Below are 19,600 nucleotides of genomic sequence, written 5' to 3'. Positions count from 1 at the left end.
AGCGTGGCCATTGCCAGTACCACCTGACTGGCCTTCGTGCGGGTGACATGTAAAAGCACCCACTACACTCTCTGAGTGGTTGGCGTTAGGAAGGGCATCCAGCTGTAGAAACTCTGCCAAATCAGATTGGAGCCTGGTGTTGCCATCCGGTTTCACCAGTCCTCAGTTAAATCGTCCAACCCATGCTAGCATGGAAAGCGGACGTTAAACGATGATGATGGTGATGATGATGATGATGATGATATATATATATTATTAATAAATCTCAGGGTAGCAAATAGAATTTCTAAGATTTTTTTGCTACCCTGAGATTTATTAATAATGATAAAATGTTTTTTTGGCTAATTTCTGGAAGAAAATCGGCATTTTTTGTATTTGCTGCCAATAAGAAAAACCGCACATGCATGGTAGATATGAAAAATTATAACATATAAGCACGAGGCATGTTTCTATGTAGTGCCTCATATTTATATGTTAATTTTGGCTTTTCCGCTGATGAGAGCTGGGCTTGCAAAATATTATTTTATTTTGCTAAAAATAACTTGAAACCATGGTTCGGAAAATAGATGGTAAATGTTTTTATTTTCCATTCTCTTTCGAAATTATCCCTAATTGATATTGACCCCAGTAATCAACTAGTATTTATTTTATTCATCTCAGAAGGATGAAAACAAATTGTCTTTATGTTCTGAATTTCAACTCAGAACATAAGGACAGATGGAATGCCACTAAGTATTTTGACTGGTGTGCTAACAATTCTGCCTGCTCACTACCTTTATAATAATATGTTTCAAATTTTGAAATAAGGCTAGTAATTTTAGGAGGAGTGAGGGAGTCAGTTACATCAATCTCCAGTACTTGACTGGTACATTTCTGATCCGGAAATATAATATATATATATATAAAACTGAGAATGTGTGTGTGTCTATCTGTTTGTCTGTATGTGTGCATCACTAAACTCAACAACTAACCAACTGATTTCATTCAAATTTTACACATGCCTTATTTAGGGTCCATGCGATGTCATGACCTAAAAAAATTTTCAACTTCTTGCCTAATGCGAGCCCAGTGCAATCTCTTATCTCTTACACTATTTCAGTATTACGCGTCAAAAGTGAAACAATAACATCTCTATTGTAATGTGAGATAATACTTTCAGTATTAATAGTTTCACTATGTATATGTATCATGTATACATACATACATATATATATATATATATATATACAAATTAAAAGGGTAAAGGTTTATCAATTTATTAATTTATTACGATTAACTTCGGAATGGTTAGTTTTCATTGTTTTTTCTTCTTGTTTTTGCCTTTGTGAGTTACAAGTAATGCTATCTGTTGGAGTCTCAGATTTTTTAGCTGCTATTTCTGAACTTCGGTATGTGGTGAAGCAACTGTTTGCTGATCCCTTAATTATGTTTATATATATATATACATATATATATATATATATATATATATATATATAAGTATATATATATGTATGTATATTTATGTGTGTGTGTGTGTATATATATATATGTGTGTATATGCACATATAAATACAGGTATATGTATACATGTGTGTGTGTGTGTGTACGTATATGTATATGTGTGTGTGTGTGTGTGCATGTATAAAGAAAATAAGACAAGGAAGAACATGCTAAAATAATTTTATCACGAAGAACATTTTAGTACCGGTTTCAGTTACTGTGACTTTTTCAATTTAGAGTAAATCATGAAAAACAATTAAATTGTAGAAAAATTAAGTGAAATATTTTTTAAAAGTATTTCGATAGTTTTCAAATGCAAGGGACATTTTCTTTTCTTCTGCCTGTCTCTGTCTCTCTTGTAGGGTTCTAGGTAGTTAGCAGCAGCTAGTTTGATATGAATTCTTGTCTTTGATTGTTTAAGCAGCAGTAGTAGTAGTAGAGAAAGGAGGTGGCGTAGAAGAATCATTAGCATGCCAGGCAAAATGCTTAGTGGCATTTCATCCATCCTTATGTTCTGAGTTCAAATTCTGCCAAGGTCGACTTTGCGTTTTATCCTTTCAGGGTCAATAAATTAAGCACCAGTGAAACACTGGAGTCAATATAATTGACTAGTCCCCTCCCCCAAATTTTAAGCCTTGTGCCTATGGTGGAAAGGATCATTATTATTATTATTATTTACTGTGTGTTGGCAGAATCACTTGTCTTGGACAAAATGTTTTGTGGAATTTCTTGTAGTTCGTCACATTCTGAGTTCAAATTCTGCCAGCTTTCCTCTAAGATTGATAAAATAAAGTCAATCTAAGTACTGATATTAATGTAGTTGACTTGCTCCCTCTCCTCAAAATTGCTGGCCTTGTGCCAATATTAGAAAGAATTTTTTATGCCCCCTGATTGGCTCCTCATGCTGGTAGCACGTAAAAAGCACCATCCAAACGTGGTCGATACCAGTGCTGCCTGACTGGCACATAAAAAGCACCATCCAAATGTGGTCGATGCCAGTGCTGCCTGATTGGCACCCATGCTGGTGGCACATAAAAAGCACCATCTGAATGTGATCAATGCCAGTGCTGCCTGACTGGCTCCCTGTGCCAGTGGTATTTAAAAAGCACCCTTCAAATGTGGTTGATGCCAGTGCTGCCTGACTGGCTTCCCATGCTGGTTGTATGCTAAAAGCACCATCCGAATGTGTTTGATGCCAGTGCCCCTTGACTGGCTGCCATGCTGGTGGCATGTAAAAAGCACCCACTACACTCTCGGAGTAGTTGGCGTTAGGAAGGGCATCCAGCTGTAGAAACCTTGCCAGATCAGATTGGAGCCCGGTGCAACCTTCTGGTTCACCAGTCCTCAGTCAAATCGTCCAACCCATGCCAGCATGGAAGGCGGACATTAAACGATGATGATGATGAATAAATTATACAGCAGTCAACTTTACTTTTCATCTTTCTAGAGTTGAAGCATTTATCTATAACACACAGTTGCTCAATCTGGAAATAGTAGCCAGATCATTGGGTGATATGATCCTAGTTTTCATAGACATGGAAAAAAAAAATGTAATGGTCATATCTGGTAGATCTTTGATCATAAATCTCTCAATCAGGACTGACTTGAAACTAGCCACTGCTGGGATTAATCCCCACTGCTCCCACCACTGAATGTTCTTGGGAGAAGCACGAACATTGCAAACTGTAAACGGGTATGTTTCCTATCTATAGCAGTTATGTTTCATTGTTGTATTTTTCTGATTTGCTAAATTTAACAATTCCATTTTACCCTTCATCCTCATCATACCAATTTTTTTTTCCTGCCAGAATCAATGCTATCGTTACCATATTTCTATTGAAATACTTTGCCTTTATTTCAATCAATTTTGAAGACACTTAAGAATTTTGTCAATATTAAGCTGGTGTTTGGAACATAAATTAACATGAAGTTTCAATGGAAGGGTTTTAATTTAGATCACATTAACCCTTTTGTTACCATATTATTCTGTCAAATGTAAAGCTTATTTATTCCCATTGTTTTGAATTAATCATACATTATCTTCTGGCTTTGAAATTTTGTTGAGATAACCGTTAATTTTTAGAATGATATTGTAGGGTTGGTGTGAGAGGCCAGATCAGGCCAGTTTGAGCATAAAACAGGTGGAATAATTTGGCTGGATATGGCCAGTTTAAAAGCTAAAGGGTTAAAGTATAAAGTTTGCATGGTAGAACCATCTAGATATTATCCAATTGTCTTGTTCTTGATCTAAGTCTCCTACCAGCTGGCTAGGCTTTAAGAATCTATTTTGCAATTCTTTCCTGTGATTCTAATCATTTGACTGTAGTACCAGAGCTGTGATCTCTCAATGCAGAGAAATAATGGTTTGACCTAGAGAGATACCCTGATCTCCAAGCTATGCACCCTATTGCGAAACATTACTCCAAAGACCCTTCAGAAGAACCCACTTCAGCTGCTTTATTCATAATCATACTCTTTCAGTTATTTCCCAACATTTATGACCATTAAATGAGGATAGGCACAAAAGAACTGAATTGAAGATGGTGAGTTTAGCTTTTTTAGCAATTTCTCTTCTGTGAATTGAATGCTGGAGTCGATGCGTTACTATGTCAGCACCTGCAATTCAAAGGAATTATTAGAAATTGTAATTCTAAATCTGCAATGTCTGAAAGAATAGACAGGATGGTTGTATCTGAAATAGCTTTAGATTAAAGGTTTGTTTGTGCAGGACTGATCTATGGTTAAATCACAATAAAATGTTATACCACACATTAAATATATTACGAAACTTTTTTTTTATAAATTCTTTCTTTTAAATATAACTAAATAATGTATTTACATTTATTAATCTTTTTTCACAGAGTCATTGGTAACAGTATTTTGTTTTGTATTAAATTCTTTGAAAGGAAACGTATTTGAGAAAGCATCTTTTTTGCTATCGAAATATTTTACAAGTTCTTCAAAATCTTCTTTTGCTAAGTTAATCATAGACTTTCTCATGCCATCTGTTCTGGGTCTGCAGAGGCCAATATCAAAAAGACGACTTGATCCAATCAGGAAAAAAGCTGCCAGAAAGAAAAAGAAATAAGTTCACAAATAAAATTCAAATAAAATGAACAATCAATCAATTTATCAGTCTTATGACAAAATTTATCCCAAGTGCTACCTTCTAGAAATCTTGTCTTGAATTACATGGGTTCATGTCTTATCTCTGGTTTCTATAGCATTGATAAGTTCTCTGTATGGATAAGAGAGAAATCTTTTTACTGTATACATACTATAAGAGGAATTGAACTCTAAACAAACCAACAAAACCTGAATGCTACTGCTGCTTAGAGTGGTCAATTATAATTTCTGTTTACACACATAATGGCTATAGGCACAGGCATGGCTGTGTGGTAAGAAGTTTGCTTCCTGACCATATGGTTCCTAGTTCAGTGTCTTCTACCAATGCCTCAGGCTGACCAAAGTCTCGTGAGTGGATTTGCTAGATAGAAACTGAAGTCTGTCAAACATATATGTATATATTTATGTATGTGTGTGTGTGTGTGTCTTTGTGATAGTGTTTGTCTTCCCATCACTACTTGACAACTGGTGCTGGTGCATTTACATCCCTGTAACTTAGTGGTTCAATGAAAGAGACTAATAGAATAAGTACTAGGCTTAAAAAAGGCGGTGCTCCAGAATGGCTGTAGTCAAATGACTGAAACAAGTAAGAGTGATAAAGCTAGATCAAGCCAATGGGAAAACCTCTTTGTGGTTACTTGACTTTCTAAAACTGAAGCCAAATCTATCTGAAATTGCATTCCAATTTATCAGCTTACAGAAAAAGACATTATGCTGTCTAGGGTACAGTCCAAAAACAGTGTGGTGGTCATGGTTGGCACACTTCAATAAATGCTCAATAAGAACTCTGGTTTGGAGTTAAGTAACACTATCACTCCTAATTCTTCACCTCGTCCTCAGGTTCCATATAAATAAATAAATGTCTGTTCATTTGTCTGTTTGAATGTATGTAGGAGGGCTGAGGAGTGAAATGTTTGTCGATTGGAAACTTGGTCACCAGTTCAAACCTAATCTGAGATTATGTACACACCCATTCGATGGTAGACTCAAGTTTAAAACAACGACCTGGGCTGTGCAAGTGTTCACATTATGGTCTCTGGTTTGATGACAATTTTCTTCCATCCTCACATGACATCTGATGACATGTCGACTAAAGATCAAACCATGTGGATATCACTGTCATAATTTAATATCCATTTTCTATGCTGGCATGGGTTGGACGATTTGATAGTAGCTGGCAAAGCTAGGAGCAACACAAGATTTCATTGTCTTTTTAATGTCAACCACTTTACAAAGTGTAATGGTTGCTTTTGATGTGGATCCAGCATTATATAGATATTGTCTGAGTGTGATCATTGCCAGAGCAGCTGTCTGGCTTCCGTGCTAGTGGCACATAAAAAGCACCATTTGAGTATGATTGTTACCAGAGTCGCCTTACTGGCACTTGTGCTGGTGGCACGTTAGAAAATCATTTGAGCGAGGTCGTTGCCAGTGCCGCTGGACTGGCTCCTGTGCAGGTGGCACGTAAGAAAAACACCATTTTGAGCGTGGCTGTTGCCAGTACCGCCTGACTGACCCTCGTGCCCATGGCACGTAAAAGCACCCACTACACTCTCTGAGTGGTTGGTGTTAGGAAGGGCATCCAGCTGTAGAAACTCTGCCAAATCAGATTGGAGCCTGGTGTAGCCATCCAGTTCACCAATCCTCAGTCAAATCGTCCAACCCATGCTAGCATGGAAAGCGGACATTAAACGATGATGATGATGATGATATAAACATGCATTTATAGATAACTATAAATATTCACTACCACACAAAAAAGAAAATAGAAACAAAAACCAAATCCTCAAACAAAATGCCCAACTGTTTTAGAAACCATAAAATAAAATGTCAGTTTGTCAAACCCTTTAGCATTCAGTTTACTCTGTCAAATGTAATTCTTATTTATTCACATTAACGTCTTTTTGCCACTATAATATGGCTGCTCTATAAACAACTGTGTCTTTTCCAGCTGGTTAACGACACACAACCTGTGTCCGATATATCGTGAGTAAGGGAGCGAATCACTATACTCCAGCTTGGCATGACCAGTAGACCATGGTTTCTGGGTCTTTACCCTTCATCAATACTGGACACCTGCCTGCTAGAGATGGCAGTCACTCGCCACCACTCACAATATATAAACAGAGAAGTGGCAGACAGCTGCTGATCTCGTAACGAGCAAAATAGCTGATTCTAAAATCTCTAAACGAGATATAAGTAGTTACTGCTTATATCTTGTTTAGAGGTTTTAGAATTAACTATTTTGATCCTTTATTCACATTGTTTTGAATTAATCATGTATTACCTTGTAGCTTTGAAATTTCAATGATGTGATTATTTTAAAAAGGACATTGTAGGGTAGGTGTGACAGGCCAGATATGGCTGGTTTTATCCTTTTAGCATTCAGATTATTCTGTCAACTGTAATGCTTATTTATTCGCATTGTTTTGAATTAATCAGGCAGTTTCATGTGGCTTTGAGATTTCAATGATGTGACTGTTTCTTTTTAGAACGACATTGTAGGGTAGGTGTGAGAGGCTGGATCTGGTCAGTTTGAACATAAGACAGGTAGAAAATTTTGGGCTGGACGTGGCCAGTTTAAATGCTTAAGGGTTAATATGTCACTAATGTAAGAGTCGTCTCTTTCCTTATTTACTTTTCTGCTGGAGGAACACAGTAAAAGCAAACAGATTCTCAACCAGTTTCAACAAAGAGTGTTCCAGTTGATCGATCAACTGGAACTATATATTTGCTGAATGAGTCGGTAGGAGACTCTGTATACACTTGATATCAATAGCTTTAATGTAATTCACAAGCGGAATCAGAATAAACTTTCATTAATTAGAGGAACAGCTTATTAAAAAAGGTTCCACGCAATTTCTCTTTAACCAATTTCACTCACAAAGCTTAATCCATCATCATTCAGATTACTCTGTCAAATGTAATGCTCATTTGATGATGATGATGATGATGACCATTTTGAGTTAATCATACATTGTCATGTAGCTACAAGATTTTGACAAAGTATTTGTCTATTTTTAGAAGGACATTGCAAGATTCTATATGTGAACACAACACACAAATTCACATAAAGAATCTTGTAAACCAGATACAAAAAACAAGTTTATATTTATACATATAGCTGCTTAGCACTTCTATTCCATATTTTATTATGGCTGATCTAATTAGCACAAACAAACGTGGTATGCTTACTAAAATCTAATGAGAAAGATCCATCTTAAGTCTGTCCGTTGCACTTCCCACTTCCAGTGTCTGATGCTGAAGAGGAGATAACTACTCTGAAATGCATGCATCAATCATTCTGGGTAGAGGGCACTATGAGATGACTGTGTGTTTACACCCATTTGTCTACAACAAAAAATTTTCTCCACGACAAAATACAGTGAATGGTTTTCTTATAGGTTCAAATATCCCTCAATTATATTTGAACTGGTAATAAGTTTATATTCTTAGAAGTAAAGTTGATTGTTCTAGCCCTAGTACTTGACTACAAATTATTTCATCAACCACTGAAAGATAGTAGAAAAGTAAAGTAGAAAAGTAAAGGCAGTGAGTTGGCAGAAACGTTAGCACGCCGGGCAAAATGCTTAGCAGTCTTTCATCTGCCGCTTCGTTCTGAGTTCAAATTCCACCGAGGTCGACTTTGCCTTTCGTCCTTTCAGGGTCGATAAATTAAGTACCAGTTACAAACTGGGGTCGATGTAATCAACTTAATCCCTTTGTCTGGCCTTGTTTGTCCCCTCCATGTTTAGCCCCTCGTGGGCAATAAAGAAATAAGAAAAGTAAAGTGCCTTGTGGTATTTAGTTATATTCATTTAAGTCCTGGGTCCAAACTACCAGAGGACAACTTTGTCTTTCTTCTCTTCAGAGTGGATAAAGTAAATACCAGCTGATGTAGTTTAGCCCCATGTAAGACGTTTTTTTATTAAATCTTTAACCGAAGGGATTCTAGTCATGATCACACTGACTTTTTGAAGAACTCTAGAACTGTGGCATTCTTTGTATTTCTCTTTATTTTATTTTTATATCTTTTGTGATGACAAGTGACCAAGATCTTTGGCAATATGTTGAGCTCAAGAAGACTCATCAAGCCAAATGAAATTGTAGTTGCGACTGATGCCGGTGTCACATAACTGGCACCCATGCCAGTGGCACATAATAAGCATCCATTACATTCATGGAGTGACTGGTGTTAGGAAGGGCATCCAGCTGTAGAAATGTTGCCAAATCAGACTGGAACCTGGAGCAGCTCTCCAGCTTACCAGTTTCCAGTCAAACCGTCCAACCCATGCCAGCATGGAAAGCAGATGCTGAATCATGAGGATGACGATGATGATGATCATTTACCTGTTTCTGTCATTGGACTGTGGCCATGCTGGGGCACCACCTTGAAGGGTTTTAGTTGAACAAATCAATCCCAGTATATCTTTTACTTGTTTCACTCATTGGACTGTGGCCATGCTGGGGTACCACCTTGAAGGGTTTTAGTTGAACAAATCAATCCCAGTATATCTTTTATCTTTTACTTGTTTCAGTCACTGGACTGTGGCCATGCTGGGGCACCACCTTGAAGAGTTTTAGTTGAACAAATCAATCTCAGCATATCTTTTATCTTTTACTTGTTTCAGTCTTTGGACTGTGGCCATGCTGGGGCACCACCTTGAAGGGTTTTAGTTGAACAAATCAATCCCAGTATATCTTTTATCTTTTACTTGTTTCACTCATTGGACTGTGGCCATGCTGGGGCACCACCTTGAAGGGTTTTAGTTGAACAAATCAATCCCAATATATCTTTTATCTTTTACTTGTTTCAGTCATTGCACTGTGGCTATGCTGGGGCACCACCTTGAAGGGTTTTAGTTGAACAAATCAGTCCCAGTATATCTTTTATCTTTTACTTGTTTCAGTTATTGGTCTGTGGCCATGCTAGAGCAACACCTTGAAGAGTTTTAGTGAAATGTATCGACCCCGGTACTTATTTTTTTATAAAGCCTGGTACTTATTTTATTAGTCTTGTTTGCTGAACAGCTAAGTTACAGGGATGTAAACACACCAACACCAATTGTCAAGTGGTGATGGAGGACACACATGCACACATACATACACACTTATACATACATATCATGGTATTGACCAGACTATTAGATGTTGTTAAATATCACTGACCACAATGCACTTTTCATTGCTTTAGCATTCAAATAATGCCATCTTGCTGGTTAAGCAAGCAGGTCAACATTCTCCCTGATCAGAAGACTATTCTGTTGCAGGGTTACAGGGCTATACCTGTTTACGGCTGAATGGTCTGGAGCAACGTAAAATGAAGTGTTTTGCTCAAAAATACAATGTACTGTCCAATCTGGGAACCGAACTCACAATTCAGCAATTGCAACACCCTCACCATTAGGCCAAATGCCTTTATAGACACACACAACATTATCATCCTCATCATCGTTTAACATCTGCTCTCCATACTGGCATGGGTTGGGTGGTTTGACATGGAGCTAGTAAGGTGGAGAACTGTCCAAACTCCATTTGTCTGTTGTGGCATCGTTTCTATGGCTGGATGCCTTTCCTAACACCAACCAATTTACAGAGTGTGCTGGGTGCTTCCTACGTGCCACCAGCATGGGCGCGTTTACACAACACCAGTGCAGATGTGTTAACACAGCACTAGAATGGGTACTTATGAAGTGGCACCGGTACCTGAAAGGACAAGCCTGCATGAGAAGATATATACACAATGGACTTTTTTCAGTTTCCGTCTACCAAATCCACTCACAAGGCTTTGGTCGGCTCGAGGCTGTAGTAGAAGAGACTTGCCTAAGGTGTCACACAGTGGGACTGAACCCAGAACCATGTGATTGGAAAGCAAACTTCTTACCATACACAGCCACTTGTTTATTTTATTTCATTTTTTTTTATATTGTTTTTAATTGTTGTGTAATGAGGGAGATTTGGCAGCAATTGCTAGGGAGTCAATTAAAAAATACCTGTTAGTATTGTTTAGCTCCAGGTGAGCCTTGATGGAGCCAAAAAAAAAAAGCAAATATATGATCAAATGTAATCCACCCATGACCATTCTGCCTTTTCTCTAAGTACAGGGAAACCAGAACCGCGTCACCTATGTCCTTTTGTTAGACAGCAGGGTGTAATCTGAGGAAGATTTGACAGCCATTTCTAGCAGGTTGAACAACCACGCAGAAACTTCCCCGTTAGCTTGAAAATATTAATTGTTATTATTTATTCTCAGGTCAACTCTGATCAAGTAAACCTATAATCAAAGTCGTTCTAGTCATGACCTTCACTTCATTATCCTATATGTAGAGAACCCAGACCACATAATATAACATGTCTTTTTACAAGATTATAGTGTGTAATTTGAAAGAAAGTTGGCTGCTGTTTTTGGCAAGATGAGCAACCATATTGAAGTCTTCTAGTTCAGAATGACTGCATGTGTAGTATCAGCTGGCATTCTATCGTACTTACAGTGACAGGTCAACTAATATCAGGTGAGAGAAATTAGTAGACAGAAATGGTTTTACACTGGAGTTAAAATCAGCTGTTAGATAAGAGCACAGTTAAGTAATTCCACATGCTCTTCAGAGGAGGGAAAAAGAATACATGTTTGCATGTGAGAAAGTTTGTATTTTCCCTCATATTTACAAGGATTTACTGACTGTAAACAACAGTCTCACAGTCAATATAGATGGTGTCCTTTGCAGTCAGCTATGAAATTATGACTCAACTTCTTGATATGTTGTTGTTGTTGGCATTCCGTCGCTTACGACGTCGAGGGTTCCTGTTGATCCGATCAACGGAACAGCCTGCTCGTGAAATTAACGTGCAAGTGGCTGAGCACTCAACAGACACGTGTACCCTTAACGTAGTTCTCGGGGATATTCAGCGTGACACAGAGGGTGACGAGGCTGACCTTTTGAATTACAGGCACAACAGAAACAAGAAGAAAGAGTGAGAGAAAGTTGTGGTGAAAGAGTACAGCAGGGTTCGCCACCATCCCCTGCCGGAGCCTCGTGGAGCTTTAGGTGTTTTCACTCAATAAACACTCAACGCCTGATCTGGGAATCGAAACCGCGATCCTGTGACCGCGAGTCTGCTGCCCTAACCACTGGGCCATTGTGCCTCCTCTTGACATGTAGGATTCTGTAAACAAAAGCCTTATTCTAATGGTGTTTTTTTTTTGTTTCCATTTCATTACACAGCCATATCTAGGCCCAGTTTGTTGTTTGATACACAAGAGGATTATTATTATTACTTTGCCTGGAAACAGGTGAGGGTTAGTGACAGGATAGGCATCAGAACATAGGAAATCTACCTCAATAAAGTTGATCCAACTCGTGCAAGCATGGACAAGTGGATGTTAAGATGATGATGATGGCAATACAAATATGCGTACTTACTGAAGCTCAACGGCAAAACCATTCCCAAGAATGGTAGTCTTCTCCCAACCATTTCTCTAGGTGGATTTTTCAGCTGGGTCAGCAAAAATAAGCTAATACCATAGCTAACTGTACTGCCTATATATTTGCAGGAAGTGCAGTCACCTTCCTGAATCCGAAATGCGTTTTCTAACCAAGGATATTTTTCAGTAAGGAATGAAGGAATGGGTGTAGGTTCTAGAATGTTCTTCTCTGACACATCATCATCATCATTGTTTGAATCTGGTGAAGTTGAAAATATCACTTGTCCGTCATTTTTGAGTCCCAGAAACTTTTTTATAACATCCATTATGATGTATTTTCCTGTCAATAGATTTTATAACAATTAACGAAAATAAATATTATGTAAAATGAACACTCAGCATACAAATAAAATAAGAAACATATTAATAATACCACAGATATACACAACAATGAAAACATGACTAAATTAGCTCGTTAACCTTTTAGCATTTAGATTACCCTGACAAATGTAATTTTATTTATTCTTAATTGTTTTGAATTTATCAAGTATTATCTCATAGATTTTGATGACGTGATTGTTTATTCTTAGAATGACATTGTAGGATAGGTATAAGGTGTCAGATATGGCTGGTTTAACCTTTTAGCATTCGGGTTACTCTGTTAAATGTAATAATTACACATTATCTCACAGCTTTGAGATTTTTATGATGTGATTATTTTTAGAATGACATTATAGGGTAGGTATGAGATGTAAGATAAGGCGGTGAGCTGGCAGAAACGTTAGCACACCAGGCAAAATGCTTAGCAGTATTTTGTCTGTCTTTATGTTCTGGGTTCAAATTCTGCCGAGGTCGACTTTGCCTTTCATCCTTTCGGGATCGATAAATTAAGTACCAGTTATGCACTGGGGTCAATGTAATCAACTTAATCCCTTTGAAAGTCCTTGTTTGTCCCCTCTATGTTTAACCCCTTGAGGGCAATAAAGAAATAAGATATGGCTGGTTTAACCCTTTAGCATTCAGGTTACTGTCAAATGTAAATACTTATTTATGCACTAGGTTTTGAAATAATTACACATTATCTCATAGCTTTTGATAATGCAATTGTTTGTTTTTAGAATGACATTTTAGGGCAAGTGTGAAAGGCTGCATTTGGCCAATTTAAATGCTAATACACCAGTATGGAAAAAGAACTTTCAGTTTATCTGATACCCAACCATGACCACCTTGCCTTCTCACCTTACTGCTCCTGTTTACATTATCCATTATGTCATTTTTACAGATAGTAATGTTGACTTGAGGCGATTTGGCTGCTGTTTCTAGCAAATCAAGAAACCACATAGACCGGCTCTTAATGGCTCAGTTTCTCATATTTTTACATGTGGTGGTTATTGCTATTGTTTAGCCCTAGGTCTGCCTGGATCAAATAGACCTATGATCAAAAGTGTTCTACTGATGACCATCCTGTCTATTTTGTATATCTAGGACTACATTGCCCTGAAGGCAGTGTGTGATTTGAGTAAGATTTGGCTGCTGTTTCTATTGAATAAACATGCTGGGGCTCCCTCATTCCCATTTGCAGCTAAGTTTAACCTTACTGTACACAAAAATTTAAAATTAATCATAATGTTACAATTTACATTTGTGAAGGCATGTGGCCAAGTGGCTAGGGTGTTTGGCTCATGATTGTAAGATCATGAGTTCAATACCAGGTGGTGTGTCGTGTCCTTGAGCAAGACACCTTATTTCATGTTGCTCTGGTCCACTCAGCTGGCAAAAATGAGTTCTACTAAAAATTCTAAAGGGTTAGTCTTATCACATTCTCTGTATCATAACACTGAATCTCCCTGGGAACTACATTAATGGTGTTCGTGTCTGTGGAGCACTCAGCCACTTGCATGTTAATTTCACGAGCAGGATATTCTGTTGATAAGATCAGCTGGAATACTCATTGTAACTGATGGAATGCTTGTTTTGACAATTTACAAATATAAAAAAGATATTTTCTCAAACGTGAGAGTGTGTGCTCCCGATTAATATCAGAGACATTAAACCAAAGACCATGCTTTCATTTAGATATATGAAAAAGATTAAACACAATTCTCTGCTCTCTCTACCTTCCAGTTGAGAGGTTTTTGTTTTGCAAGGTACTTGGTGACTCAGTCAGCACTGCTTCTATGTAAAAAAGCATCCAGTGCACTCTGTAAAGTAGCTGGTATTAGGAAGGGCATCCAGTTGTAGAAACCATGCCAAAACAGACAATGGAACCTAGTGTAGTTCCTGGCCTTACTGGCTCCACCATGTTATTGTGCAAGGACTGTAACAACCATCTCAATGACTGCGACAAAAATATTTGATAAACAAGTTTGCTTTTTTAATACAAACCGACGTCTCATGTGAGTAGTCAAAGTAGATATAAGTAAATGCGGACTTAATTTCTAAAAATTCATTGTCACCCACAAAATGTTCATATCGCCCACCATTTTCTAGAAATTAGCCCATCGCCCACCAGTGGGCAATATCACCCACTTTGGGAACCTATGCTGTAGAAAAGGGTGTCAGAGGATATATTAGAACCAGGCTCCACTTGATGCTTGGGTGTCTTGGACTAGCTGCAAAGGAGAGGAAAGATGTTGCCAGAAAATTGTCAGAAGCCACTGAGAAAGCAAGCCATTATATCTGACCTAGAGTCACAATGTCTGACTCAAAACTCATACTGTTTAGCAAGAGTTTTATCACCTACATCAGTGGGTGACTCTGGGTAGTTCTGGTGTCATAGTGGAAGGGACTTAACTAGTGGTAAATCTGTGACAAAATAACCTCAAAAAAATCGATTCTTGATATCTTTGATTTGAAATGTAACTCAATCAACTTAAGTAGAATATGAATTGAAAAATGAAATTAGTGAAGGCTAAATACTGTGAAATAATAGAATGTGCTATAGAAGAGAACATGTTTTGTCATTATTTATTTCTTTATTGCCCACAGGGGGCTAAACATAGAGGGGACAAACAAGGACAGACAAAGGGACTAAGTCGCCCAGTGCGTAACTGGTACTTATTTAATCGACCCCGAAAGGATGAAAGGCAAAGTCGACCTCGGTGGAATTTGAACTCAGAATGAAATACCAGCAGACGAAATACTGCTAAGCATTTTGCCCGGCGTGCTAACGGTTCTGCCGGCTCGCCACCCACATGTTTTGTCATTATTGCTAAGCAGGAGTCTGACTTGGATATGAAGGTCTGGTATCTTGATGACAACTATGTACCTCTCCTGTGACAGGTTCTAACTACAGCAAAGTTGATATCTGAGGAATTTTGTCATAAGGGGCTTGAAGTAAATAATTTTAAATGTGAACTTTGGATACCCAACCATTCATCTTTGTCATGAATAATTAAAGTAAGCACCCACTACACTCTCTGAGTGGTTGGCGTTAGGAAGGGCATCCAGCTGTAGAAACTCTGCCAAATCAGATTGGAGCCTGGTGTAGCCATCTGATTTCACCAGTCCTCAGTCAAATTGTCCAACCCATGCTAGCATGAAAAGCGGACGATAAATGACGATGATGATGATCCGAATATATACTGAATTCTTCTTTTCCATCATGGTGCCTCTCCTATCAACATGAGCTTTCCTCGCAGCCTCAATTTCTGATATAGCTTTACAGACAAGAAAGTAAATTTTGAACACAGTATATCTGTGAAAACAGCAGAAAGATGGGAAAAGGTGCCAGCAGATGGCTACAGAACACAAACCCATATTTTGAACTCACCATTGATTCTAAGATGTTACATTTCAAACAATTACTCACAAACATCAACATAATTTCCCATTAAGGCTTTTTTTTATTCTTCGGAATTATTTATTCATCTCTCTGTCTACATTCTGAGAGTTAGATCTTCACTTTGATTCCTGTCACACTCTACAACTGTTCAAAACCTAATTTATGAGAAACTTGGAAGCTTGAACATGTAAAACTGACTTTAATACCCTTTGCTCAAGTGATTCAAACAGTCTGGGTTCATATAAATGCTCATCTCTATGTCTTCCTTGTTTCTTTATTCCTCTTTGACAGGTAACATTCTTGCCTTCCTGTATGGACTAGCTCCAACAAGGAAATGAATGAAACTCTGTAACTGTGAAGAAAGATTGGATTCTTAGCTCTAGGTTGTGGAAAATTTACAGTCAAGACACTTTCAACTCAACTTTTGATCAAACTGATCAATATTCAAAGTGTCACCTACTTTCATTGAGTGTCGAATTTCCTGGAGATTTGTTTTGTGCTTACCTGTGGCAAACATTTGTAGCTGACTTGGATGATCTTCACATCTCCATTAACTTCTGTGTTGAAGCTGACATATGTGCGGTGGTGAGGTGGGCAATTCCCTCTATTCTAGAGATCTTCTTGGATTATCATGTCTCAATTAAAAGCAGGGGTATTTTGACTGTCACAACTGAGCTTGAATCTCAACATTAAATTACCCTTAACTGTGGTGAAAATTCCCTCAATTTTGGATTAGTGGCATTGTCCTGGGATGATGTGAAGAAGGCTGATTGACTCGATTTTTGCCCTTGGGCCTGAGATGGAAGCTTCTTCGGGGTTTTAGGGACGTCACCAATAACGACTCTATCACACATAATTAATACTTTCGGCAGAGGTAAGCTTTAGTACATCCATAGCCGAATAAAGCAATGAAAGAACGTCGTAATCTGTCGTAAAATTGCATTTGACAGTCTGTGACTTGTGAGAGGTTGTAGAGATACAACGTTCGGAAGGATACCTAGCTGTACCAGCGACACAATCGCCTGTGATAATACCATATTCAAGGATGTCTCAAACAAATTTTGAGGGGATCACCAGTTTTCTCTGGTGCGTTGTATAACTGAGCGTGCATGCCTCAATAATTTTACCGTTTTCTTTTGTAAATCGTATTCTTTTTCAACAAATCATTGCAAATAAACACTAAATAATCCATAGTATTCGATCCAGCACTTAATCACTTTTGCCACTCAGTTTTTAAAATTTACTTTAACTTTTTTGTCCGCATACTAGCGAACTTCACATATTCATAATCCCACCTCTCTCTTTCGTGTGTATGTATGTATGTATGTATGCATAGTTGTAGTAATGTTTAGCTGCATTGCAAAATCTTAAGAAAACATCAGTGATTTGCAGAAAGTTTATCGATACCCGTAATAAACATCAGGTTAATGAGTTAACGAGAGAACTTTCTACAGGGCCACTCGAAGCCTCTACATGGTCGCTCAACATAGCAACTAAATTTCCATCAAATCACACCCTGCTGTCCTTTGAAACGGATACACCACAGATTATATATTGAGACTGCGAAAAACAATGTAAAATAAATAAATAAATAAAAACACGATAGATGGTCGCAGTTGGAAAGTCTTTGATCACAAGTCTGCTCAATCATAATTGACTAGGAAGCAAGTAAATCTTCGTCAAACGATATTCTGTCTTAATTAACAAGACAGAACAGAGTTTGTTTTCATATAATTCTACTTACTTCGCCTTGGTCTTAAACGTTTTAAACAACCTTAATATCATAAAAAATGGCAATTTACCAGTCTTTTACATATATACATACACACACACACATAAATATATATATATATATATATATATATATATATATATATATATATATATATATATATACACTTAGGCCACCTGAACGCTACGATAAAAAAAAATAGACAAAACAAGAACGAAGTTTGTTTACTAATGAAATGCTGAGATAACAAATATTAAGACGAAATTGAGAATAAAAAAAGACGTTTTAACGTATGAAAAATATATATATATTAAACGAAATAATTACCTGTCTGAAATATATGCGCTGCCTATTTCATTCTAAGTTAGCTAATAATATATATATTACATTTACAAAACTTGGGTATCGCCTAGTTTCACTTATAAAGCAGTCACCTCTAACACATGCTTAAAAGGTGAACTTTTGTTGTGTCAAATAGAGTTATCGTTCGTGGTTGACTGTAAACTGAGATAACTTGAACATCATTAATAATGCAGGTTCCCGGTAATGAATTGAGAAAGCATGATTCGATTGCGATTCTCGTTCGAAACAGTTTTCTTATGTTAAGTAATTATCGTGGAGAAAGAAGTGATATAATCATTTTATCGCCGTTCCTAATATAAACTGTAAACTTTTTGTACGAAAATAATGTCATGTAGTATATAATTTAATTTTCTCTAAATTTTCTTTTCAAAAGATGGGTTAAAATTTTCTTTTTTAAACTTTGGTAAATGAATAGCAGCAGAGAATGGTTTAAATAGAAAGCGAGGGATGTTGGGAAGTGGTTTGTCGTACTTAGTTACGTATTTTTCACGTTCTGAGTTCAAATCGGGCCAGAGTTACCTATATATTTCCCCCACTTACCTGTAGTCTATATATATATATATATATACATATATATATATATAAAAGTATCGATATATATAGAAGATATCGATTATTATTTAAGTGAATGAAAAATTTCCGGAAAATATTTTTAAATGAGGAAATGGGGGAGGGGGGAATCGAAATTTTGAATTTGAGATTTTTGAAAAATTTTTTTCAGAATCGGAATCTCCATAATCTAAAACGTGGGATTCCGTGAAAAAAATAAAATAAGATAAAAATAAGGAGGGAAAGGTTCAGATTACATATTGTCCATTCATTCATTTATTATTCAGTAAATGGAGATAACTGGAATGTATACTCTTTTACTCTTTTACTTGTTTCAGTCATTTGGCTGCGGCCATGCTGGAGCACCGCCTTTAGTCGAGCAAATCGACCCCAGGACTTATTCTTTGGATGCCTAGTACTTATTATATCGGTCTCTTTGCCGAACCGCTAAGTTACGGGGATGTAAACACTTCAGCATCGGTTGTCAAGCGATGCTGGGGGGGGACAAACACAGACACACAAACACACATACATATATATATATATATATATATATATATATATATATACATATATACGACAGGCTTCTTTCAGTTTCCATCTACCAAATCCACTCACAAGGCTTTGGTCGGCCCAAGGCTATAGTAGAAGACACTTGCCCAATGTGCCATGCAGTGGGAATGAACCCGGAACCATGTGGTTGGTAAGCAAGCTACTTACCACACAGCCACTTCTGCGTATGGTAAATTAAAACTCACTTTTTTTTTCAGCAGAAACAAAGAAACTGATTAAGATTGTGCTGTTTTCTTGTGAGCTTCTTGCATTACCTTCCAACCACATTGGCATCAAATCAGCATAGAAGATTTTCAAGTGTGCAGAAAAGGTTCAAAAAGGTTTCTGCAGTTTTCATCTTTTAAAGTAAACTTTTTACTTGTTAGAAATATTCAGTTTGCTTACTAAATTACAGTAATCAAGAAAGAATGCTTTTCTTTTTTTTCTTTTTGAGTTGATTGTTCTGATGAAAGTAATCAAAATGGGGCAGTAAATAACTTGACCGTTCCAATTTGTGCTGTGTACACTGCATCTGTAGAGATCGTCACTATATACAACTTGAGAAGGGTTGGTTGAGAAGTATTCCAAC

At 37.3% G+C, this 19,600-nt stretch overlaps 1 protein-coding gene across 3 annotated transcripts; it reads right to left on the bottom strand.

The window, feature by feature from the left end:
• Window positions 1-1,646: 1,646 nt before the first annotated feature.
• LOC106873613 (uncharacterized) lies at window positions 1,647-18,003 on the bottom strand. 3 transcript variants are annotated; one of them, XM_089365495.1, is made up of 4 exons: window positions 17,875-18,003; window positions 12,030-12,371; window positions 4,322-4,547; window positions 1,647-4,098 (listed from the first exon to the last, which is right to left on the bottom strand). In XM_089365495.1, the coding sequence occupies exons 2-3, from the start codon at window positions 12,355-12,357 to the stop codon at window positions 4,327-4,329; spliced, it is 549 nt and encodes a 182-aa protein (XP_089221621.1). In that variant the 5' UTR covers window positions 12,358-12,371; window positions 17,875-18,003; the 3' UTR covers window positions 1,647-4,098; window positions 4,322-4,326. The 3 variants fall into 3 exon arrangements, with proteins under 3 accessions (XP_089221621.1, XP_014776544.1, XP_089221622.1); XM_014921058.3 differs by having other exon boundaries at window positions 1,647-4,547; XM_089365496.1 differs by lacking the exon at window positions 4,322-4,547.
• Between the last annotated feature and the right edge of the window lie 1,597 nt (window positions 18,004-19,600).

Source organism: Octopus bimaculoides, chromosome Z, assembly GCF_046866305.1.
Source record: "Octopus bimaculoides isolate indiv1 chromosome Z, ASM4686630v1, whole genome shotgun sequence".
Taxonomy (NCBI): Eukaryota; Metazoa; Mollusca; class Cephalopoda; order Octopoda; family Octopodidae; genus Octopus; species Octopus bimaculoides.
The sequence above is the reverse complement of the archived record's forward strand: the minus strand, read 5'-3'. Positions and strand labels throughout refer to the sequence as shown.